This window comes from Papio anubis, chromosome 17 (assembly GCF_008728515.1).
Source record: "Papio anubis isolate 15944 chromosome 17, Panubis1.0, whole genome shotgun sequence".
Taxonomy (NCBI): Eukaryota; Metazoa; Chordata; class Mammalia; order Primates; family Cercopithecidae; genus Papio; species Papio anubis.
In genome coordinates, this window is record NC_044992.1 from 1,262,464 (window position 1) to 1,285,876 (window position 23,413).

The following is a 23,413-nucleotide window of genomic DNA, read 5'->3' on the forward strand; positions in this document are numbered from 1 at the left end:
CTGTCCCTGTTTTGCAGATGAGGGACTAAGATTTAGGGAGGCTAAGGGACCAGGAGGGCTACCTGTATTGTAAAACAACAGCAAGGGGCTAGGACTGCCAAGATCCCTGCTATCTGCAGCTGCCAAAGGTGGGGTGGGAATGGGCCGCAGCCAGTAGCTCTCCCTCTCAGGTTCAGGCTGGCTACCACCAGCACCCGAGTCGCTGTTTCCGGAGAATGAAGTGTGGAGGCCAAGGAGGAAATCCCCGGGTGGGGAGCGTGTACTGGGGCCTTCCAGGAATTATGAAACTTGATCCTGTAGGCCACGAGCCCTAGCAGAGCGGAGTCAAAGCAGGGGGAACCTCAAACCCAGCACTGGGCAAGGGAGGCATGAGAACTTCAGGTTGGCCAGAGGTTGCTACAGACGTGTCCTCAAGCCGACCATCCTCCCCAGTCTTCTCTCTCTCCCACCCAAGCACACAGGACAACAGGGATGGAGGACAGGCTGGACCATGAGGGGCTGACTCCCAGGGTCAGGACTGAAGCAAGGGGACTGATAAAGACTCAGGAAAAGTTTCAGCTTAATCCCCACCCACAAAGGAGCTTTAGGCCACTGGGTTCCACCACAAAGACACTGGCTTACTTTGTGAAGGAGCAGCAGGAAAGTGGGGGCAGGGAGGGCGGGGTCGGGGCAGGACAGAGTCAGACTGGGAGAAAGGGTGGGGCTGTGGGAAAAGCAGGAGAGTTCTAGGGAAAGTTCTAGTTGGAGGAAATGAAGTAGGAGGAGCAAAGAAAGGACTAGCAGGAGGTGGCTGGGGGCCCTGGAGCAGTGGAAGGGGGTCAGCCCTTCTCAGTCTATAGCTGGCAAATGCACACCTAAGAAGAGGCTTACACGGAGCTCACCCATCCACCCTGATTGTTGGCTGGGGAAAGAAGGGCATCCGTTTTGGGTGCCAGGCCCTCAGGCTGGCCTCCCAATTTCAGCCGGCCACATGGGTAGAAAGAGCTGTGTCTCTGCCACAAGCTGAGCTAATTTCCTTGGCTCAATTCCATCCTACCAACCTCTGCCAGTCAGCCAAGAAGCAAGGAGGCCTGCAGTCTTGCGAAGGGAGTGGCGGGTGAGAGAGAAGTGGTTCTGTCCTCTGTAAGGATCTAGCTCCCTATCTACAGAAGGAGGCCTCTGGGCTTGATATGGAGGGAACCAAGGACTCTCGCTGGCATTTTCTATCCGCAGGAGCTCTAAACCTTAGATTCTTTCCTCCCCATTCTGCTCCCCCTCCAAAGGATACACGGCTCTTGCCCCAGTACCCCCAGGCAAACTAGGCTGACTGAATTCATTCTGAAGAAGGAGTCATCTGGGAAAGGGGAAAGAGGGAATTCTGTATTTCTAAGCAGCTGTACACCAGGTGCTATGAATGGGAGGGTTTCATCCCTCAGGTGTGCAGGGCAGAAGCAAGGTGAAGATCCAGCAACCTAGGGCCTTCCTGTGGACTCTCCTACGGTCTAAAGACACCCCAGAGTATACTGCTCCCTCAGACTGAGAACTTTTACCCACCACACCTGACTCCCTCTCCTAACTTCTGGACCCTCAGAATCTGACGTGCACGTCCCATACGACCTGAGGATACCCTATGACACCAGCAGGCTAGCCATGTCTAAGATCTGTCAGTCTTAGAGTTCACCAGCATAGCAATAAAGTATTAGTAGTTAAGAACTTGGGTGATAAAGTTTGAAAGACCTGGATCCAAATCCCAGATAGTGCATGTGACTTCTGAGCCATGGTTTTCTCTGTAAAATACCTCTATTTCAACACACTTGTTACGATTTTAAAATAACATATATAATATAAAGAGCTACTTATGATGTTTAACACCAAGTAAGCGCTTCATAAATGACAGCAGTATTATTACACTCAGAGACTTCAGGACGGGCATTTGAGTAGAGACTGGTGGCTGGGGCGGGGGCCAGCACCGGGGTGTTCACAAGCCCTGCTGCACCTCCCCTCAGAATCTTCCCAAGCTGAAACATACGCAGGTGTTACCCCAACCCCTGGAGACTCAGCTCAGCTCCGGCTCCCTCAGAAAGGCGAAAGCAGGCAGGAGCCCCAGGGGTCCAGGTGCAAGTGAGGTTTAGCCCTTTAAACAAATGGGAAACAGCATGAAAGGCTAAGTAGGAGTAAGAGGAACACATCAGACCAAACAAGCGGGGTCAGTGCAGATGTGAAAACATAGTTGTCGATTGCCCACGAACGGGCAAGTTACCTTGACGAAGCTCAGAGGGGAAAGCACATCCATGAGGAAACTGCTCCATGAGTCATTAAAGGCAGCATCGGAAAGGAGGCTTATGATCCCAGAGTTCAGTTCCTGCAAACTGACCATGCCAGCTCAGAGGCTTGGCCCCTGGCCTCCAGGCTACTTCCCCTGCCACAGATATTTAACACCGTGTTCACAGACTTTCCAGCCCTGAGTTCTGACGGCCGTGAGGTCTCCCTCCCCTGCCGGCTGATCTCCAGCCCCCTTTGCCGTTGCTGACCCAGGATCAGAAACATGGGACTGTCCCTGGAGCAGGCTGAAAGCTCCCGTCCTTCAGACTCCAAAGCGGAGGAGGGCAGGTCACAGTGGTTCCCACAGGGAAACCCGGGACTGGTCAGGGAAGAGCGAAGGAGCCTGCAGATACCTACCCAATGACATATATGTCAAGATTCAGGTTCTGGTTGTTCAGCTGAAGCAGGTCACTGAGATCTAGAGGGGGCGCTGCTGAGGCCACGTTCCAAGTCACGACATGTATGCTGTGGAAGGGAAGCAGAGGGAAGTCATGGAGGAAGGAGGGTAAGAGAGTGCACGGGGTCGGCCAGTCATGGAGGAAGGAGGATAAGGGAGTGCACAGGGTTGGCTGGGCACGTGGCTCACGCTTGTCATCCCAGCACTTTGGGAGGCAGAGGCGGGCAGATCACCTGGGGTCAGGAGTTCGAGACAAGCCTGGCCAACATGGTGAAACCCTGTCTCTACTAAAAGTACAAATATTAGCCCAGCATGGTGGCAGGCACCTGTAATCCCAGCTACTCAGGAGGCTGAGGCAGGAGAATCACTTGAACCTGGGAGGCGGAGGTTGCGGTGAGCCGAGATCGTGCCACTGCACTCCAGCCTGGGTGACAGAGTGAGACTCTGTCTCAAAAGGAAAAAAAAAAAAAAAAAAAAGATAGTGCACGGGGTCTAGGCCTGCTCATGTCACCACAATCCGCCACACTCATGATGGAAATGCGGGTTTCTGCGCTAGTGGAGGGAATGGGGATACTGAACCATCAGCTGTCCGTCCTCACCTTTCTCGGCTGAAGCAGGAAATCCCCACCCTGGACTGGGTCCTCCATGCAGGGTCACAGCCGCCCACACCTGGCAGCACTGGTGCTGCTGATATAGCAGAGTTGCCAAAGGGAGCCCAAGACTTTCAGGTCAGGCTAGGGAAGGGTTAGGGGACTTAGCTGCCAGGAATATATTAATTCCATCAGCTCCTCCAGCCACCCACACACCTCTGTGATCATCTAGGGCTCAGTCAGCAACTTCCCATCCCTACTTCTCACCCCAAGTGTTCCTAAGACCACCAGAAAGGTCCTGGGGGTTCAGATTTCACCTTGTGATAGGCCTCAGCACTACAAGGGCAGAGGAATTTAAAAAATAAAAGATATAACACCACCATATTCCCTTCCTCTCTCCTCCCTAGCAGATCCCAGGAAGAAACCAATTTTGCCAGCACTTCAGAGAGCCTTTTTTTTTTTTCTTGAGACAGTCTCACCCTGTTGCCCAGACTAGAGTGGAGTGGGACGATCTCGGCTCACTGCAGCCTCCGCTTCCCAGGTTCAAGCGATTCTCCCGCCTCAACCTCCCAAGTAGCTGGGATTACAGGTGTGTGCCACCACACCTGGCTAATTTTTGTATTTTTAGTAGAGACAGGGTTTCACCATGTCGGCCAGGCTGGTCTTGAACTCCTGATCTCGGCCGGGCGCGGTGGCTCAAGCCTGTAATCCCAGCACTTTGGGAGGCCAAGACGGGTGGATCACGAGGTCAGGAGATCAAGACCATCCTGGCGAACACGGTGAAACCCCGTCTCTACTAAAAAATACAAAAAACTAGCCGGGCGAGGTGGCGGGCGCCTGTAGTCCCAGCTACTCGGGAGGCTGAGGCAGGAGAATGGCGTGAACCCGGGAGGCGGAGCTTGCAGTGAGCTGAGATCCGGCCACTGCACTCCAGCCTGGGCGGCAGAGCGAGACTCCGTCTCAAAAAAAAAAAAAAGAACTCCTGATCTCAGGTGATCTGCCCGTCTCAGCCTCTCAAAGTGCTGGGATTACAGGCCTGAGCCACCGCGCCCGGCCAAGGGGTTTTTAAGTAACGGGTTTCTTGACATCTCTCTTAAGAGTCTATGCTCTACGTCTGTGTAGGATTCCGTGAAAAATAAAAAGGACTCTCTCGGGAAAAGTCATCAGTTGGATAACATTTTCCACCTCAGCTTACAAGTCTTAGGGAAGCAAGAAAACTAGATCAGGGGCCTCAATGACACGGGATCCAGTCAGAGGCTCAGAGGAAGGAGAGACCTACAGATGTCTTTGCAAACACTCAGTCACAGCAGCTCTTCAAGAAGCCCCAGACTGTATGCAGCACAGAGCACGCAGGAGCTGCAGACCCTGCAGAGACCAGGAACAGCCTGGCCTCAGTCCTAGGCACACGATGAGGAGTACCTGCAGCAGCTGGAGATCTGGAATGGCAGAGGGTACAGGGGCACGGGAGAAAAGAGCAGATGATGCCAAAACATCTGTTCTCCAACAGACCCTGTTCTTAGAGGTTGACGTTCTCAAAGGCACTTCAAGAAATTCTTGGCCAGTTTAAAGCAACTTCCTGTCCCTCCCTGTTAGCATAAGCAACACTGTACAGAAACCACCTTCCCAAGCACTCAGCCTGAGATTGTGTGCTTCATTTGTTTACGATCTCCCCCTGCTGTCCGACAGAGGCTTAAGGAACAAAAGACCTTTTACTCAGAGTCTTATTTTCTCAGACTCACTCTAAGAGGATGGAGAGCAAAAGTCCGGATTTCTTGTTCCCACTCTCAAATCCGACGATTAGCAGCAAATCCAAGCATCGTGACTTACACTAAGTGGGCGATTAGCCTTGTTCCCCGTGAAAGAGCAGGCAAGAGACCAGGCTAAGTCACTTCACTAAAGGATCTTATCTCAATCTGATTTCGGGTTCCCGGGGGTCACCATGGGATCAGGCAGACCTCCTGATGTATGTGCTGATGAGAAGCAGGAACAAGATTTCTAACCTGGAGCTGAAAGGTGACGGCCTCGTTATGTCTTTAACCTCAAACAACCCAACACGGCTGTCCTCTCCACAAAGCAACCGGGACACCTGCTTGCGCCCCAGTGGGAACGAGCTTGGCAGCCTCGGCTTAGAGGGGGCGCGAGGCTCGGGCCCAACACAGCCCACCTGACACAGGCGTGGGAGAAGGTGGTAGCGCCCCTGAACCAAAGGCAGTCATGGAGGTCTGGTGCCTTGTCTCCCGGTCTGCGTCCACCCCCAGCGCGCCCGCAGCCCAAGTGGGTCGGCGGCAGCGATGCCCCGAGCAGGCCTCCTCTGCCGCCAGCGTCTCCTCACCTGAGCCTCCTGCCCTTCGGCCCGCTCAGCTTCCGCGAGCTCATGGCCGCCGTCGTCCCCGCGCGCTGGTCCGGCAGGTTCGCGTCTCCCGGCCAGCGGGTCCCGGCCAGAGCAGCCCTGCCGGCGGCCGGTCGGACGCCTCGCTGTCGCGGGCTGTTTTTCTTCCGGACTCCGACCTTCCGCCCCCGCTTCCGTCAGAGACGGGCCAGCGGCGCACGCCGGGCTCTGGGTGGTGCGGTTCGCAGGAGGAGGCGGGACTCTCCCACGAGCGCGAGGCTGCGAGAGGCTGAGCCAAGACGGGATCGCGGACGTCAGGGGGGCGTGTCGGGCCTGTCATCAGCGCACGACGCAACAGTACCCCAGACGACGCGGGGTGCGCGGCCGCCGCCAGACCCGGCCCAGCCCGCGCCCGCCGTCCGCGGCTCCCAGCGTGCCCCGCGCCAGGGACCGTTTTCCGGCGGAAGTTATCGCTTCGCCGCCGTCGCCGCCGCCGCCTCTGCCCCACTCGCGAGGCATCCGAGAACCCCGTCCTTGTGTTGTCTTCGCCCCGGCTCCCCGCCGTCCAGAGACCCAGGGGGTAAACGAGGGTCGGGGGTGGCGACACGCAGCCTAGCCACTGTCCCGCCTGGGATCCGGCCTCCCCGCCCCCCAGCTGCAGGTAATCGCCCCGTTCCCGTGGCGCTCACGCCGCTGCTGCAGCGCCTCCGTTCTCCACGCCCACTTCCAGGCGGCTTTCTGCCCCAAACTGATTGGATTACCTATGGCATAGAGGACGTTTGGGGATTCCTGGACTCCTGGAAAATTAGCCGTCAATAAATGAAACGCAGGCCGGGCACGGTGGCTCCCGCCTGTCATCCCAGCACTTTGGGAGGCCGAGGCGGGCGGATCACTTGAGGTCAGGAGTTCGAGACCAGCCTGGCCGACATGGTGAAACCCCGTCTCTGCTAAAAATACAAAAGTTAGCTGGGCTTGATGGCGCGCGCCTGTTAATTCCAGCTACTAGAGAGGCCGAGGCAGGAGAATCGCCTGAACCCGGGAGGCGGAAGTTGCAGTGAGCCGAGATTGCGCCACTGTACGCCAGCTTGCGGGACAGCGAGATTTCGTCTCAAAAAAAAGCCGAGATGGGATTTCACCATCTTGGTCAGGCTGGTCTGGAACTCGTGACCGCAGGTGATCCGCCCGCCTCGGCCTTCTAAAGTGCTGTGATTATAGGTGTGACCCACCGCGCCCGGCCTAGAACTACTTTAAATAAATGTTTTGCTTGTTTGGTAGGGTGGATAAAGAGGAAGATGTGAAGAGGAGGCAGACAAAAGCAAAAGGAAATCCTGTCAGTAGGAAATGGTCAAATTACAATTCAGATGTGCAATGTTTGCATAAGTAAACTGACAAGGGAAATTTTCAGACACATCTTGGTACCTCTTCCTAATCTTGCCCTGGTAAAATGGGGGTTATCAGTGCAAGTTTGAGGATATATATAGTTGGAAAATGGACATCACCAAACTGGACTCCAGAAAGCTCTGTCTAGGATTTTATTAGACTGCTTTTTTCTCAATATACCTGTATTGGAAGATTGAGACAAAAAGGCACAAACTCACATTAAATAAACAAGGTAATCTAATCAATTCTACAAAGTGTAGTTTGTAAAAGAAGTAGCACTAGGAACCAACCAAAGTAAGTCAGGGAGTCCCAGCAGGGACTGTAAAAGGAGAACTTGGGAAGCTATACACATGCCCATGATACTGACCCTGTCCCAGACCTCTCTGCATGAGAAGGCCAGAGCCCAGCACCCCTCCTATAGAGGCACTGCTGCTTCTGTTGGGGCTGTGACCCTGGAATTCTAATGGAAGCAGCTGGTCTGAAGTGGCATGGGACATACTCAGGTACTACCCCTGGAGCTGAGCCTTTATCATAAGTCCCTCTGAGTGCTAGTCAGTTTGGGGCCGGGGGGGGGGCGGGCGTTGACGAGGAAAGGGGGTACTTAAAAGAAGCCAACACTGTTGCCCAGCAGCAACACCATCCATGGGGATGGAACAGACCAGGGACATCCTCCTTTGTTTATATGGGCTGGAGTTCCAGATCCAGGCTGACCTTAGCTCATAATGGATGCTTTTCAACTGGGGCAACAGGTGGAGGTGGGAGGAGCCCTCGTTAGGGCTAAAGTGATATGTGTCGGTCTCAAGAACCAAAAGTAGGAGACTAACAGCTGCTGACCCTCAGACCACATAAACAACTGTCTGCCTAGAATGTTAGTTTGTCTGTTTCGAGATAACCCACATCTGGACTTCCCCTAGTTGATGAATGAAGAAGGGACATCTTTAAGTACAAATATAATTAATAGCTAATACAGAGCTTACAGGAAAACATTTACATTTTTCTCCAGTAGGAATGCCTCTTCTCCAACTTTCCAAGTCAGATAAATGCTACCAGCAGTTGAGATGCTACCCAGATGCATTACTAAAGACCCCTCAAGGTGAGGAGACTCACACAGAGGAAGGTGTCTGTAACAAGACATCTGGTTCCAAAGGGACCTCATGAATGTCAGAGCTAACCATGCTGGGGGTCTGAGTCTGTCCACCCTTGCCCCAGGAGGGCCACAGGGAAGCGTCCATCAGGATGGTACAGGTGCAATCCTGTGAGACACTCCCTTATTGCACTTAGAAATGAGTAAGGCAAACAAACTGACAAAAACAGGATACATTCTCCCACCCACTTCTTGCTTCCCAAAGATTTGGTCTCTCATTGGCAGATGCACCCAGGCTAGCGTGGGCTGGGATCATGGCACACTTAGGCCAGCGTGCTTCACAAGGTTTGGGGACTGTCAGGTGACACTACAGCTCTCTCAGATTCTCCCACTAAGAGGCAAACTCAGGCTCTGCCAAGTTGTAGGAAGCTGTGAACACTGGGCAGCATCTATTCCCCTGGAGCCTGGACTTCCTCACCAGCCTACTTTGGTCGGGTTCTGTACTATGATCACTACTTGCTTTGGATTTTCCAGGACAGAACTCAACATGGGGGTAGGACGGGCTAAGTTCTTGATCCCCAAATTCCTTTCCGGCAACTGGAGACGAGGGAACATGTTCTGCTGGAAAAAGCTTTTTGCATGCTCATATTGTGCAGCATGAAAGATCAGGACTCTTGTGTCCTAACCAGCCTCAAAGACAGAGGACAGGGACCTAAGAAAGCACAGAGAAAAGAGGATTATTGCTGAGTGGCAGCACCAGCCCCAAAGGGAAGAGGAGGAGCGGGGACGTACAGAGCTCCTCGGGGTCGGACAGTTGGCATCTAGGGGGCGACTCAATTCTAGGGGCCACATTCTAGGAGAATTCCTTCCAAGTGGAGAGTTGACTGGGGGTGATTTTGTAGGTTCTGCAGAGAGATTCAGAGTGGGCAACAGGAGGGCCAAGAAGCCACAGGTGTTTCTAAGAACAGTAACTAGAGATTCAGTGATTGGGGCAGTTATTCATATTTGTTAAATTTTCTTAAATAGAGACTGGCTGGGCCTTGGGTACCTCCATAGTGCTAGAGCGCCCTAACGATGGGTTACTGGGAGCAGAAGTCAGAGCTGCAAAACCACATTGCTACTTTGTGGAAGTGGGGGGGGGGGGGCGGGGGGCGGGGGAAAACACTGTATCTTTAGCTCATCCCCTCTCCCCACATGAGCACTCAAAATTGCAAAGATCTGCCCAGGAAGCAAAATACCTCAGTTTATCCAAGGTTGAGAACAAATGAACTTAAATCATTTAAATCACCACATCACAAAAGGCAGCTATTTGAAAGACTGAAAATGTCACTTGGAAATAAAGGCCGGGGGCACACACAGAAATGGGTCAGAACACAATGGAGAGAGACGGAGGAGCTGTAAATACAGCAGCCTACACGCCACGTATCAGAGGAGCAGACTCCTGCACACGCGGGCTCTGTAACATCAGACGGTCTATTTGTTCACAATATTAAAGGGCATCTAGAATTAGCTACAGTAAGGGATCGAAAGTTGCCTGAAGAATGGGCACAGAACGGCTGCGTCTGAAGATGGCCTGTCACTTGGGAGGATGGAGCTGCTGGGCCTTCCTGTTGACCACTGTCTTGCAAAACTAGAAGAAAAATAAAAGTATTAAGGAAGCAAGAGGAGAAAACAGAAACACTGTAAATCATCCTGAAAAGGAGGAGGGATGCCAGTGGGTGGGTGGGGAAGGGAGTGGGGAGGGTACTGAGGTCCGAGCAGTGATTGAGAAGCTGGCATCACAGCAGTCCACCTAATTCCACCCTCCTGCCCCCCAGAAGCTGCTTTAGGAACATGGGGCAGGGAGAGTAAGCAGGGCCTGGCATCACTGCTGGTGAGACCCTGGCCCTCCTTACCCTCTTAGTGTTAAGAGGCCAGTTTTTATTTGCGAAAATGATTTTCTCTTTGAGCCTAATTGGGAGCAGAGCCAGGTTTTTCATTCAATGATTAGACTGCTGTGAGCTGCTGGAATCCCATGACTCGGGTGGTGTACAGGGCACTGGGAAACCAGCACTGAGAGCTAATGGAAGGAAGAGGCTTGGGGAAGAGTGACAGCATGAAACAAGGGGCCCCCACTCTGGCCCTGTGACCTGGGCAGAAACACCCTCCCAGCATCTGAAAGATGCCACCTCTGATGAGGGCAGCTTAGTGTGGGATCGGGGGTATAAAGAGGAAGGAAATGAAAAACCAGACACAACAGTGGGTTCTAACAAAAGCTGTCTGGCCAGCAAGTTTTCTAAGGGGGAAGGGCAGGTAATGGCAGCTTTTGGGAGCTAGGAACTGGCGCTGGCATGGGAGGGCCAGGAGTGCCCAGCATGACAGCTGCAACTTGAGATGGATCAAGGTGCCGAGGGGAAGAGTGATTAGCAGCAGATGAACTTCCCTGCTATGTCCACCACCCTCCCTGTCCATGTCTCTATCTGGGTGGTTCTTTGGAAAACGTCCCTGAAATGTCCCAATAGCCATAATCTCTTCTAGAGGAAGCAGAGAGCTGTTGAGCATGGCAACCATCATGACTAGAGGGAAGGAGGAATAGGTTTTCTGACTCCATAGTGAGCTGCTGAGGCCTCGAAACCCAAACTGATTTTAGCGTCTGTGACACGCGCAGTGAGAAATGTGGCGCGCGCAGTGAGAAGTGTGGCGCGCGCAGTGAGAAGTGTGGCGCGCGCAGTGAGAAGTGTGGCGCGCGCAGTGAGAAGTGTGGCGCGCAGTGAGAAGTGTGGCGCGCAGTGAGAAATGTGGTACGTACAGTGCAGAGGGGGAAGGGTGGCTTTAGTCATCTGCTGTCATTCCTTTCACTGGGTCCTTTTGTCTCATCTGGAAAAGAAAAAGCAGGAAAAATGGAAGGCTCCTGCTACTGATGGAACTCCCGCCTTCTCAGTCCTGCCCATCAGTGGGGTGGGTCATATTTTGTGTACAAAGCAAGACACTGAAGGACAGAATTCTATGTATGGACTTGAAGCCATACATTTCCAGTCTGTCACTGACCTCACTATCCATGGTTTCTAGTTCTCTTCCTTGTGTCACGGTGTTTGAAGCACTTTTTTTTTTTTTGGTAGAGAGGTGTGTGTGTGTGAGGGTCTTCCTATGTTTACCACGCTGGTCTTGGACTCCTGGCCTCATGCAATCCTCTGCCTCAACCTCCCAAAGTGCTGGGATTACAGCACAGGTGTGAGCCACACTTTGCCCCTCTCTGTTTCATTCACTTATTCATTCAACAAATACTTACGAAACATCTTTTTGTGTGTGTGTGTGAGGAGTCTTGCTCTGTTGCCCAGTCTGGAGTGCAGTGGCGCAATGTTGGCTCACTACAACCTCTGCCTCCCAGATTCAAGCGATTCTCCTACCTCAGCCTCCCGAGTAGCTGAGATTACAGGTGTGCCCCACCACGCCCAGCTAATTTTTGTATTTTTGGTGGAGATGGGGTTTCACCATGTTGGCCAGGCTGATCTTGAACTCCTGACCTCAAGTGATCCGCCTGCCTCAGCCTCCCAAAGTGCTTGGATTACAGGCGTGAGCCACCGCATGCAGCCTCAGTGAGGCATCTCTTTAGTGCAAGGAACTTCCAGAGCTGGGGATCTTTAGCTGTGAACTAAACAGATCAGTTCTCTCCTCAAGGAGCTCATATTCTGGGGCAGGGTGGGCAGAGAACAAACATTCATCTATCAGCTGGGACTATGGGCTCCTTGGATAGAGACCGACCGTGGGTAAGTGCTATTTTAGGTAGTTACGGAAGCCTGTAAGCGAGGTTTGAGACGAAACCTGAAAGAAAAGAGGGAGAAAATCCCGTGGTTCTCCAGGAGAGGAGCGCTCCTCGCAGAGGAACAGAACTTCCCTTTCCTGACCTGTTTAAAGGTGGGCACAATGTGGTGTCAGAACTAGGCACAAGGATGCAGAGGTGAAAAGTGCAGGGGCAGGTCTCAGATCCACAGACGTGCGAGGCTGCTGGAAAACGGGATGGGGGCTTCTCTGGAAGCACCGAGTGGTCCCTGTCACTGGCACCTTCCAGGCAGAAGCAGACATCACTTACTGGGGATGCTGTAGACGTGATCTCCCTAAAATCAGTTCTGACGTGAAAACTGTATCCTATGTGAAGAATGTCAGTAACATAAGTATTTCTTCATTACGCATTAGTTTTCTGCTCAACTTTTGTTCTTTATAATGTTCAACAAATTTTGAGCACCTAAGAGCACAGCCCCTAGAATCAAACTCCCTGGACTATATTCTGTTTGGTTTGAGACAGGGTCTGGCTCTGTTGCCCAGGATGGAGTGCAGTGGCGCAATCACGGCTCATGACAGCCTCAACCCCCCTGGCTCAAGTGATCCTCCTGCCTCAGCATCCCAAGAAGCTGGGACTATAGGCATGTGCCACCATGCCCGGCTGATTTTTTTTTTTTTTTTTTGAGACAGTCTCATTCTGTTGCCAGGCTGGAGGGCAGTGGTGTGATCTCAGCTCACCGCAATCTCTGCCTCCCGGGTTCAAGCAATTCCCCTGCCTCAGCCTCCCCAGCAGCTGGGACTATAGGCACACACCACCACACCCGGCTAATTTTTTTTTTGTATTTTAGTAGAGACGGGGTTTCACCATGTTGGTTAGGATGATCTCAATCTCCTGACCTCGTGATCCGCCTGCCTCGGCCTCCCAAAGTGCTGGGATTACAGGCATGAGCCACCGCACCCGGCTGCCTGGCTGATTTTTAATTTTTATTTTTTTGGTGTGTGTGAGGACAGGGTCTCATTGTGTTGCCCAGGCTGGTCTCGAAACCCTGGGCGTAAGTATTCCTCCTGCCTCGGCCTCCCAAAGTGCTGGGATTACAGGTGTGAGCCACTGCGCCTGGCCTGGATTGTAGTCTGACTCTATCACTAATTGTAAGTTACTGCACTGCTCTCTAAGCCTCAGTTTTTTTCTTTTTCTTTTTCTTTTTTTTTGAGACGGAGTCTTGCTCTGTCGCCCAGGCTGGAGTGCAGTGGTGTGATCTTGGCTCACTGCAAGCTCTGCCTCCTGGATTCACGCCATTCTCCTGCCTCAGCCTCCCAAAGTAGCTGGGACTATAGGCACCCACCACCACGCCTGGCTAATTTTTTGTGTTTTTAGTAGAGACGGGGTTTCACCATGTTAGCCAGGATGGTCTTGATCTCCTGACCTTGTGATCTGCCCACCTCGGCCTCCCAAAGTGCTGGGATTACAGGCGTGAGCCCCCACGCCCGGTCTTTTTTTTTTTTTTTTTTTGAGACAGGGTCTTACTGTGTCACTCGGGCTGGAGTGCAGTGATGCGATCACCATGCCAGGCTAATTTTTGTATTTTTTGTAGAGATGGAGTTTCACTATGTTGCCCACGCTAGTCTCACACTCCTGGACTCGAGCAGTCCGCCCATCTCAGCCTCCCAAAGTGCTCGGATTACAGGTTTGAGCCACTGTGTCTGGCCTAAGCCCCAATTTCCATAATAATAAAATAGAGATAAAAGTACATGGGGTTGTGATGAAGATTAAGATCTTCAGGCCGGGCGCGGTGGCTCAAGCCTGTAATCCCAGCACTTTGGGAGGCTGAGACGGGCGTATCACGAGGTCAGGAGATCGAGACCATCCTGGCTAACACGGTGAAACCAACCCCGTCTCTACTAAAAAATACAAAAAACTAGCCGGGCGAGGTGGCGGGCGCCTGTAGTCCCAGCTACTCGGGAGGCTGAGGCAGGAGAATGGCGTAAACCCGGGAGGCGGAGCTTGCAGTGAGCCGAGATCGCGCCACTGCACTCCAGCCTGGGTGACAGACGCAGACTCCATCTGAAAAAAAAAAAAAAAAAAAGATCTTCGGCTGATTGCAGTCAGGAGTTCAAGACCAGCCTGGTTAGCATGGTGAAACCTCGTCTCTACTAAAAATACAAAAAAAATTATCTGGGCATTGTGGCAGGCGCCTGTAATCCCAGCTACTTGGGAGGCTGAGGCAGGAGAATCGTTTGAACCCGGGAGGCGGAGGTTGCAGTGAGCTGAGATTGCACCATTGCACTCCAGCCTGGGCGACAGGGTGAGACTCCATCTCAAAAAAGAACAAAACAAAAATTTCAGGTACTTAGCATAGCAGACTGCTTGACATGGAGTATGCATTCAGTATTTGGGACCTATTGTAGAGATAAAAAATTATTTGAGATGCTGTTCCAAATGTTATTTATGTTATATAATAAAAAATTATTATTATTGTTATTTTTGAGACAGTCTCGCTCTGTTGCCCAGGCTGGAGTGCAGTGGTGTGATCTCAGCTCACTGCAACCTCTGCCTCCTGGGTTCAAGTGATTCTCCTGCCTCAGCCTCCCAAGTAGCTGGGATTACAGGCGAGCGCCACCACGCCTGGCTAATTTTTGTATTTTTAGTAGAGATGGGGTTTCACCATGTTGGTCAGGCTGGTCTCGAATGTCTGACCTTGTGATCCGCCTGCCTCGGCCTCCCAAAGTGCTGGGATTACAAATGTGAGCCACCGCGCCCAGCCAATAAAAAATTATTTGAGACCCCGTTTCAAATGTTATTTATGTTACTCTTTTGTTCCAGACACTGTCCTGTAGCAAAGGAGATGTTGTATAGAAGCTCTGAAGAACCTGGAATTTTAAGCCATAGCCCACTTCAGAATTGTGTTCTAGTCACTGAAAGTTTAATACTGCCACATTTTGTGGAGATTCTATCTCTGGCAGTAGTTCTCCACTGGAAAATATATATATTTTTTGAGACAGGATCTCACTCTGTCGCTCTGTCACCCAGGATAGAGTGCAGTGGTGTGATCTCAGCTCACTGCACCCTCCACCTCCCAGGTTCAAGCGATTCTCCTGCCTCAGCCTCCCAAGTAGCTGGGATTACAGGCATGCGCTACCACGCCTGGCTAATTTTCTATTTTTAGTAGAGACGGGGTTTCTCCATGTTGGCCAGGCTGGTCTTGAACTCCCAACCTCAGGTGATCCATCTGCCTTGGCCTCCCAAAGTGCTGGGATTACAGGTGTGAGCCACCACACATGGCCAGTTTGTCATATTTTTAAAAGACAACCCTGTGCTATTAGATTGGAATTAGATGCATTTGTGTGAACATGATATATGATGCGGATACGGAAATAACTATAGATGTACAAGTCCCCTAGCTCTATCCTATGAGAAGCTCTGGCTGGGAGCTGCACTACTCCAGTGGAAATAGGCACACCCAGCACCCAGATCCCATTTCCAAACACCCCTCTCCACTATACGGAAGCCGGGCTCCTGGAAGATGTGGCCAGTTACAGAGCTGGGTCATGAAAAAACGAGACAAACCCAGAACCCCTTGTGCTTCAAGGGGACAGCAGTAACCTCACTGGTAACTGGACGGAAAGACACAGAACAGGATGAAAAGAACACAGTCTGTGACGTTTGGCTTCAGATACACCAGTGGGTCTAATTGTGCAGAAACATCAACACATCCACATTGAAAGACGTTCTACAAAACTGTACTATTGTTTTGAAAGATGTTACCATTGGCAAAAACTGGGTAAAGGGTACGTAGATCTTTCCACATTATTTTTTATAACTGCAAGTGAATCTCAATCATTTCAAAATAAAAGGTTTGGTGCAGAAATGAAGCTGGCTGGGTGTGTTGGCCCACGCCTACAATCCCAACACTCTGGGAGGCTGAGGTGGAAGCATCACCTGTGGCTGGGAGTTTGAGACCAGCCTGGACAACATAGCAAGATCCTGTCTCTACAAAAATTTTAAAATTTAAAAAATGAGGTAGGCGTGGTGGCCTGCACCTGTAGTCCCAGCTACCTGGGAGGCTGAGGTGGGTGTATCACTTGAATCCAAGCATTTCAGGCTGCCATACTCCAGCCTAGGCAACACTGTGAGACCGTCTTATTCTGTCACCCAGGCTGGAGTGCAACGGCGTGATCTTGGCTCACTACAATTTCCGCCTCCTGGGTTCAAGCGATTCTCCTGTCTCAGCCTCCTGAGAAGCTAAGATTACAGGCGCCTGCCACCACACCTGGCTGATTTTTGTATTTTTAGCAGAGACGGGGTTTCTCCATGTTGGCCAGGCTGGTCTTGAACTCCTGACCTCAGGTATCAGCCCGCCTCGGCCTCCCAAAGTGCTGGAATTACAGGCTTGAGCCGCCATGCCCAGCCTAAACTGTATTTAAAAAGCAAACAGGGCCAGGAATAGTGGCTCATGATGGTAATCCCAGCAGTTTGGGAAACCAAGGTGGGAGGATCATTTGAGACCAGTAATTCAAGATCAGCCTGAGCAACATATTGAGATCTTGTCTCTATGAAAATAAAAAAATCAGGTGGAGTGGTGGGCACCTGAAGTCCTAGCTACTTAGGAGCTTAACGTGGGAGGATCACTTGAGCCCAGAAGTTGAAGGCTGCAGTGAGCTATGATCACAGCACTACACTCTAGCCTAGGCCACAGAGCGAGACTATCTCTCTGTTTTTTTCTTTTTTTTTTTTTTAAAAAAAAAAAAAAGAAAACAAAGCTATTCCCATAATTGGGGATGTTGGCTGATGTTCCAGATGGTCTGCCATCACTGCCAGGAGGTTGGAGGGAATTAAGACTCCATGAGGGGCTGGGTGCGGTGGCTCACGCCTGTCATCCCAGCATTTTGGGAGGCCGAGGCAGGCGGATCACCTGAGGTTAGGAGTTCAAGACCGTCCTGGCCAACATGGTGAAACTTCGTCTCTAGTAAAAATACAAAAATTAGCCAGGCGTGGTGGCGCGCACCTGTAATCCCAGCTACTCAGGAGGCTGAGGCAGGAGAATCCCTTGAACCTGGGATGTGGAGCTTGCAGTGAGCTGAGACTGCACCACTACACTCCAGCGTGGGTGACAAAGCAAGACTCCGTCTCAAAAACAGAAAGAGACTCCATGAGGGCAGCGTCATCCTTCACATACAGGGATCCTGCAGCCTCTGCAGCTCCTATGAAAGTTTTAGAGGCTGGGCGCAGTGGCTCACACCTGTAATCCTAACACTTCGGAAGGCCAAGGCAGGTGAACTGCCTGAGCTCAGGAGTTCGAGACCAGTCTGGGCACCACGGTGAAACCCGTCTCTACTGAAATACAAAAAATTAGCCAGGCGTGGCAGCGTGTGCCTGTAGTCCTAGCTACTTGGGAGGCTGAGGCAGGAGAATTGCTAGCACCTGGGAGGTGGAGGTTGCAGTGAGCCAAGATTGTGCCAGTGCACTCCAGCCTGGTGCCACTCCACTCCAGCCTGGGCAACAGACCGAGGTTCTGTCTCAAAAAAAAAAAAAAAAGGAAGTTTTAGGTTCTTGGCTGGGCACGATGGCTCACACCTGTAATCCTAGCACCTTGGGAGGCTGAGACGGGCGGAGCACCTGAGCTCAGGAGTTCGAGACCAGCCCAGGCAACATGGTGAAACCCTGTCTCTACTAAAAATACAAAAATTAGCCGGGCGTGGTGGCGTGCACTTGTAGTCCCAGCTACTCGGGAGGCTGTGGCATGAGAATTGCCTGAACCAGGGAGGCAGAGGCTGCAGTAAGCAAGATCGCACCACTGCACTCCAGCCTGGGTGACAGAGCAAGACTCTGTTTCAAAAGAAAAAAAAAAAGAAAACAAGTTTTCTTAAAAATTTTTAAGTGAATTCTCTTTTCTGAGTCTCATTATCTAAAGAGTTAATGGCCAAAGGCCCAAGAGGTTCTTGTTCAGTGAATTATAAAATGTCCTTAATTTCTGTGAGCCACAGTTTCTTTATCTATAAAATGAAACTAATACCTGTGTATAGGTTGCCATGAAAATTGAGTGATGTAATACATGTGAACCTCTTAGCATACATGATAGGCACACAGGAAGTCCTCAATACATGTTAGCCTCTATTACTAATACAAACATTTTTATTACTACCATATTTGGGAGACAGTGAGTTCCCCATTACAGGCAGTAATCACGCATAGGCTGGTGGGGAAGCTGCAGAGAGGACTCAAGCACGGAACATATCATTGGACCAAATGACCTTTAAGATACCTCCTTCCAGTTTTCAGAATATGGGCCTCTGAAGAGAGCAAGAGCTTGGGAAAGGGAGAAAAAAGGCAAGGTGGGGAGAAAGAGAGAGAGACAGAAACTGCTTTCCTACAGGCACATTAGTTCCAGAAATTTTTTCTTTTTAGGGCAAAGAACTAATCTCTTGATCCCTTGCTTCCCAAATCTTTAAGCCTCATTCAAGAATGGTGGGTCCACCACACAGGGACTAGAGTTACAGCAGTGGTGGCTGTGGCCTTATAGTGACCCTTCATCACTCACAAACAGAATCTGCCTGCACTAGACGACTGTGTATTGCCGTAGAGACTAACAGTCATAATTCCTATTGCAAATGTGCAGTTAATCATGGCCCACGGAAGACAGGCATCTATCTCTATTCCTCCCCCAAACCCTATGACATGACAGTAAAGGAATTTAAAAAGATAAAAACTATGAAGGCAACAAGAACAGAGGACACCACAGCAGGTAAGAGCCAGTTAACAACCTTCTGGGAGATAGAAAAAGGACAGAAGAGTCAGTAGCTAATTTGCAGAGCAGCAGAAGCTTAACTTAAATGCCTGGAGAATGGGAAGCCGAGAAGGAGCTGCAGGTTCTGCAAAGGCTCAGGTATGGAAGCACCAGGTCCCGCTGCAGGTGGGAGTACCAGGTGTGGCTGAAAACTGACTGGTGACTTGTTTGAAAGTCCAAATGGAGAATGGTTAGGACCTGGTGTTCCCTTTTCCTGCTCTGGAAGTCAAGCAACCACTCTGCTTCCCTTCACAGCAAAAGCCAGGAGGTTCAGTCTCAAGCACTGAGAGAACCCTGACGTCAGGACCCCAGGTGCTGCTAGCGGGAAGGCGGGCAACAGGCAGAATATGAGGGGATTAAAGTTAAAGCCAACCAATGGCACAATGAGCCCACGGGGACCCTTCCCCAGTGTGGCCTCCAGCATGCCGGCTGCCTGCCTGTCTCCCCAGCAAGAGAACGGGGGAGCCCTCTCTAGGGAAAGTGAGAAGCCTCCATGAAAAAAAGACTCCAAGTCACCAGGCTAGAGGTTCCCCGCCCTGCTTGGCTTACCGAGGTACCCACCAGGCTAGGGTTCCCCCGCTTCGCTGTGACTACCGAGTACCCTGAGATAGAGGTTCCCCCGCCCACTGTGACTACCGAGTACCCTGAGATAGAGGTTCCCCCGCCCACTGTAACTACCGAGTACCCTGAGATAGAGGTTCCCCCGCCCACTGTAACTACCGAGTACCCTGAGGTAGAGGTTCCCATGCTGTGACTGCCAGTACCCTGGGAGTAGAGGGTTCCCCGCCCACTGTAACTTTACCCGGGTACCCTGAGGTAGAGGTTCCCCGCCCACTGTAACTACGGAGTGCGCTGAGCTAAGAGGTTCCATGCCTGTAACTACGAGTACCCACCAGATAGGGTTCCCCGCCCACTGTAACTACCGGAGTCGCTGAGATAGAGGTTCCCCAGCCCACTGTAACTGCAGTACCCTGAGATGAGTTCCCGCCCACTGTGACTGCAGTACCTGAGATAGAGTTCCCCGCCATTCTTGACTACCGAGTACCCTGAGTAGAGTTCCCCGCCCGCTGTGAGCTACCGGGTACCCTGGGTAGAGGTTCCCATCGCTGTGACTACCGGGTACCCTGGGGTAGAGGTTCCCCAGCCAGCTGTGACTACAGTACCCTGAGATAGAGTTCCCCATGCTGTGACTGCCGTTACCACAGGATAAGTTCCGCCAGCTGTGACTACCGGTGCGCTGGGGTGAGTTCCTTCGCTGTGACTACGGGTACCCTGGTGAGAGGTTCCCCGCCGCTGTGACTACCGGTACCTGGTGGGGTTCCCCGCCCTGTGACCACAGGTACCCTGAGGTGGGGTTCCCGCCGCTGTGACTACCAGGTACCCTGAGGGTGGTTCCCCACCAGCTGTGGGCTGCCAAGTCGCGGCTGGGATGAGGTTCCCCACCGGCTGTGACTGCCGGGTACCCGGGGTGGGGTTCCCCACCACTGTTCACCGAGGTACCCTGGTGGGGTTCCCCACCACTGCTTGACTGCGGTGCTGAGATGGGGTTCCCCCACCCACTGTCACCCAGAATTGCCACAGGTAGAGTTCCCCCACCGCTGTGACTACCCGGGTACCCTGAGTTTGAGGTTCCCCACCACTGTGACTGCAGTGCCACCGGGATGAGTTCCCCACTGTGACTACCGTGCCCTGGTGGGGTTCCACCACTGAGCTTCCATTTCTAGGTGGTTTCCTGTGACTACATTACCCTGGGGTGGGGGTTCCATCCCTGTGTTCCATTTCAGGGGTAAGTTCCCCATGCTTGACTACGGTACCCTGGTGGGGTTCCACTTCCTTCTTCCAGTGCCACAAAGTGGGGGTTCCGCCACTGTGACTACCATTTCAGGGGTGGGGTTCCCCATGGCTGTGGCTGCAGGTGCCCTGGGGTGGGGTTCCCGCCTTCTTGTTCACCGAGGTGCCCTGGGGTGGGGGTTTCCCAGCCGTGACTACCCGGGCCCCTGGGGTGGAGGGGTTCCCCTCCCACTGTGACCTGGCAGGAGTACCCTGAAGTGGGGGTTCCTACCCACTGTGACTACCAGTCTTTGTCTGATGGGGTTCCCCGCTGTGACTACCCAGGTGCCACCAGGATAGAGGTTCCCCACCCACTGTGACTACCCGAGTCGTGATAGGGAGTTCCCCACCCTGTATGACTGCCCAGTCTTTGCTGAGATAGAGGTTCCCCCCACCCCACTGTGACTGCGAGGTGCCCTGAGATAGGGTTCCCCCACCCACTGTGATACCCGGAGTACCCTGGGGTAGGGTTCCCCACCCTGTGACTACGAGGGTACCCTGAGGGTGAGGGTTCCCCACCCACTGTGACTACAGGTACCACAAGTGGGGTTCCCCACCGCTGTGACTACCGAGTGCCCTGAGATAGAGGTTCCCCCACCCACTGTGACTACCGAGTACCCTGAGGTAGAGGTTCCCCCACCCACTGTGACTACCAGTGCTGATGAGGGTTCCCCACCCACTGTGACTACCCAGTCGCTTCCAAAGGGATAGGGGAGTTCCCCCCCACTGTGACTACCGAGTACCCTGAGATAGAGGTTCCCCCACCCACTGTGACTACCGAGTACCCTGAGGTAGAGGTTCCCCAACCCACTGTGACTACCGAGGTACCACAGGTGGGGTTCCCCACCCTGTAACTACCGAGTACCCTGAGGTAGAGGTTCCCCCACCCGCTGTGACTACCGAGTCTTGGCTGAGGATGGGGTTCCCACCCACTGTGACTACAGAGTCGTGATAGAGGGTTCCCCCACCCACTGTGACTACCGAGTACCCTGATGTAGAGGTTCACCCCCCACCCACTGTAACTACAGAGTACACTGAGGTAGAGGTTCCCCTGCCCACTGTGACTACCCAGTACCCTGCAGTGAAGCCCACCCACTGATTTGAGGAAAGCCCCTCACATGAAACAGAATCCAACACTGCTGCTTCAGAAAAGGAAGAGAAAGGAGAAAAGATGTATTAATAAAGAACACAGAATAAATGCTTAAAAAAAAATAAAGGAAAGAGAGAAGTTAACATTGGAAAAAAATCTCCCAGAAAGCAGGCCGGGTACAGTGGCTCACGGCTGTAATCCCAGCACTTTGGGAGGCCGAGGTGGATGGTTCACCTAAGCGGGGATGTTCAAGACCAGCCTGGCCAACATAGCAAAACCCTATCTCTACTAAAAAGGCAAAAATCAGCTGGGTATGGTGGTGCATGCCTGTAGTCCCAGCTACTCGGGAGGCTGAGGCTGGAGAATCACTTGAACCTGGGAGGCAGAGGTTGCAGTGAGTTGATATCATGCCACTGCATTCCAGCCTGGGCGACAGAGTCAGACTCTGTCTCAAAAACAAAAAACAAACAAACAAAAACAACTCCCAGAAAGCAGACTAAAAAGGAGAGAAAAAACAGAAAAAATTGGGAAGTCAATTCACAGGGTCCAATGTCTGGCTAATAAAAATTCTAGACAGCAAACAAAACAGGAAAGAAAATTATTACATAAATAATACAAAAACATTTTCCAGAACTGAAGAGATCTTTTGATTTAAAGAGGCCACCAAGGCCAAGCGCCATGGCTCACACCTTTAACCCCAGCAGTTTGGGAGGCTGAGGCCGGCGGATCACCTGAACTCAGGAGTTTGAGACCAGCTTGGCCAACATGGTAAAAACCCCGTCTCTACTAAAAATACAAATATTAGCTGGGTGTGGTGGTGTGCGCCTGTAATCCCAGCTACTCGGGAGGCTGAGGCAGAAGAATCACTCGAACCCGGGAGGCAGAGGTTGCAGTGAGCCAAGATTGTGCCACTGCACTCCAGCCTGGGCGACAGAGCACAACTCCGTCTCAAAAAACAAAAACTAAATAAATAAAGAGCCCGCCAAGTCAGAGCAAAATGAATGAACGGAGCAACCCTACCACATTATTATGCAGTGCATATCACACACCAGCCAAGCAGACCATCCATGTAAAGACTCAACCCTAAGGATATAGATCATTGTCCTTCAACATACTGGGGGGCCAAGGGTTAGTTCCAGGAGCCCCACATATACCAAAATCTGTGTGTACTCAAGTCCCCCGATTAAGTGCGGAATCAGCGCATGAAAAGTTGGCCTTCTGCGTATGTGGGCTTCACATTCCATGAACACTATATTTTTGATCTGTATTTGGTTTACAATAATCCACCTATAAGTGGACCTGCGCAGTTCAAAGCCATGTTGTTTCAGGGTCAAATGTACACATAAAAACTAAGCTAGCAAAAAGAAGGGAGGCAATTATTAATTTGTTTTTAGAAAACAAAAAATTGTACACAAAGGGAATTAAAATCAGAGTAGACTACAGGGCTCACTGGGAAAAAGAATGACATCATCATAATGTAAACACCAAGTAATGAATTAGCCAAATATGGTGATAGTGAAGGATGGAGAGGAGACGTGTGCGAATGGTGGGTGGGTAAGAGAGCTAAATCTTCCATAGGACGAAGTCAACAGTTAACATCTAAAGTGAAGAAAATCAGAACTAAGAGCAAGCTGGGCACAGTGGCTCACACCTGTAATCCCAACACTTTGGGAGGCCAAGATGGGAGGATCACTTAAGCCCAGGAGTTCAAGACCGGCGTGGGCAACAAAGTGAGACCACGTCTCTACAAAAAATTTTTTAAAATTAGGCAGCGTCGTGGCACACACCTACGGTCCCAGCTCCTCAGGGGATTGAAGTGGGAGGATTGCTTAAGTCCATGAGGTTGAGGCTGCAGTGAGCTGTGATAATGT

At 51.7% G+C, this 23,413-nt stretch overlaps 3 protein-coding genes and 1 long non-coding RNA gene across 12 annotated transcripts in view; 2 read left to right on the top strand and 2 right to left on the bottom strand.

Moving 5' to 3' along the window:
• INPP5K (inositol polyphosphate-5-phosphatase K) overlaps positions 1-6,052 on the bottom strand; it is a 23,473-nt gene extending 17,421 nt beyond the window's left edge. Inside the window, exons 1-4 of one of the 8 annotated variants that reach the window (XM_021928510.2) lie at positions 5,621-5,733; positions 3,298-3,432; positions 2,659-2,766; positions 2,240-2,348 (exon numbers count right to left, since the gene is read on the bottom strand). In XM_021928510.2, coding sequence (XP_021784202.1) covers positions 2,240-2,272 — 33 coding nt within the window. In that variant the 5' untranslated portion in view covers positions 2,273-2,348; positions 2,659-2,766; positions 3,298-3,432; positions 5,621-5,733. Of the gene's footprint in view, positions 1-2,239; positions 2,349-2,658; positions 2,767-3,297; positions 3,796-4,707; positions 4,725-5,620 lie in introns of those variants that run through there. The other 7 variants (XM_021928511.2, XM_003912052.4, XM_021928508.2 and 4 more) reach the window with 7 other exon arrangements.
• On the top strand, positions 5,639-7,238 carry LOC116271002 (atherin-like). 2 transcript variants are annotated; one of them, XM_031657240.1, is made up of 2 exons: positions 5,639-6,278; positions 6,893-7,238. In XM_031657240.1, the coding sequence occupies exons 1-2, from the start codon at positions 5,663-5,665 to the stop codon at positions 6,913-6,915; spliced, it is 639 nt and encodes a 212-aa protein (XP_031513100.1). In that variant the 5' UTR covers positions 5,639-5,662; the 3' UTR covers positions 6,916-7,238. The 2 variants fall into 2 exon arrangements, with proteins under 2 accessions (XP_031513100.1, XP_031513101.1); XM_031657241.1 differs by having other exon boundaries at positions 5,639-6,197.
• Positions 7,136-23,413, bottom strand: part of PITPNA (phosphatidylinositol transfer protein alpha) — a 44,528-nt gene continuing 28,250 nt past the window's right edge. The window contains exons 11-12 of the mRNA XM_003912057.5: positions 10,870-10,937; positions 7,136-9,711 (exon numbers count right to left, since the gene is read on the bottom strand). Of these exons, the coding sequence (XP_003912106.1) occupies positions 10,893-10,937 (45 nt within the window). The 3' untranslated portion in view covers positions 7,136-9,711; positions 10,870-10,892. The remainder of the gene's footprint in view (positions 9,712-10,869; positions 10,938-23,413) is intronic.
• LOC116271003 lies at positions 21,004-21,352 on the top strand. Its single transcript, XR_004179306.1, has 3 exons — positions 21,004-21,082; positions 21,208-21,276; positions 21,315-21,352. It is a non-coding gene; the product is annotated as an uncharacterized LOC116271003 (long non-coding RNA).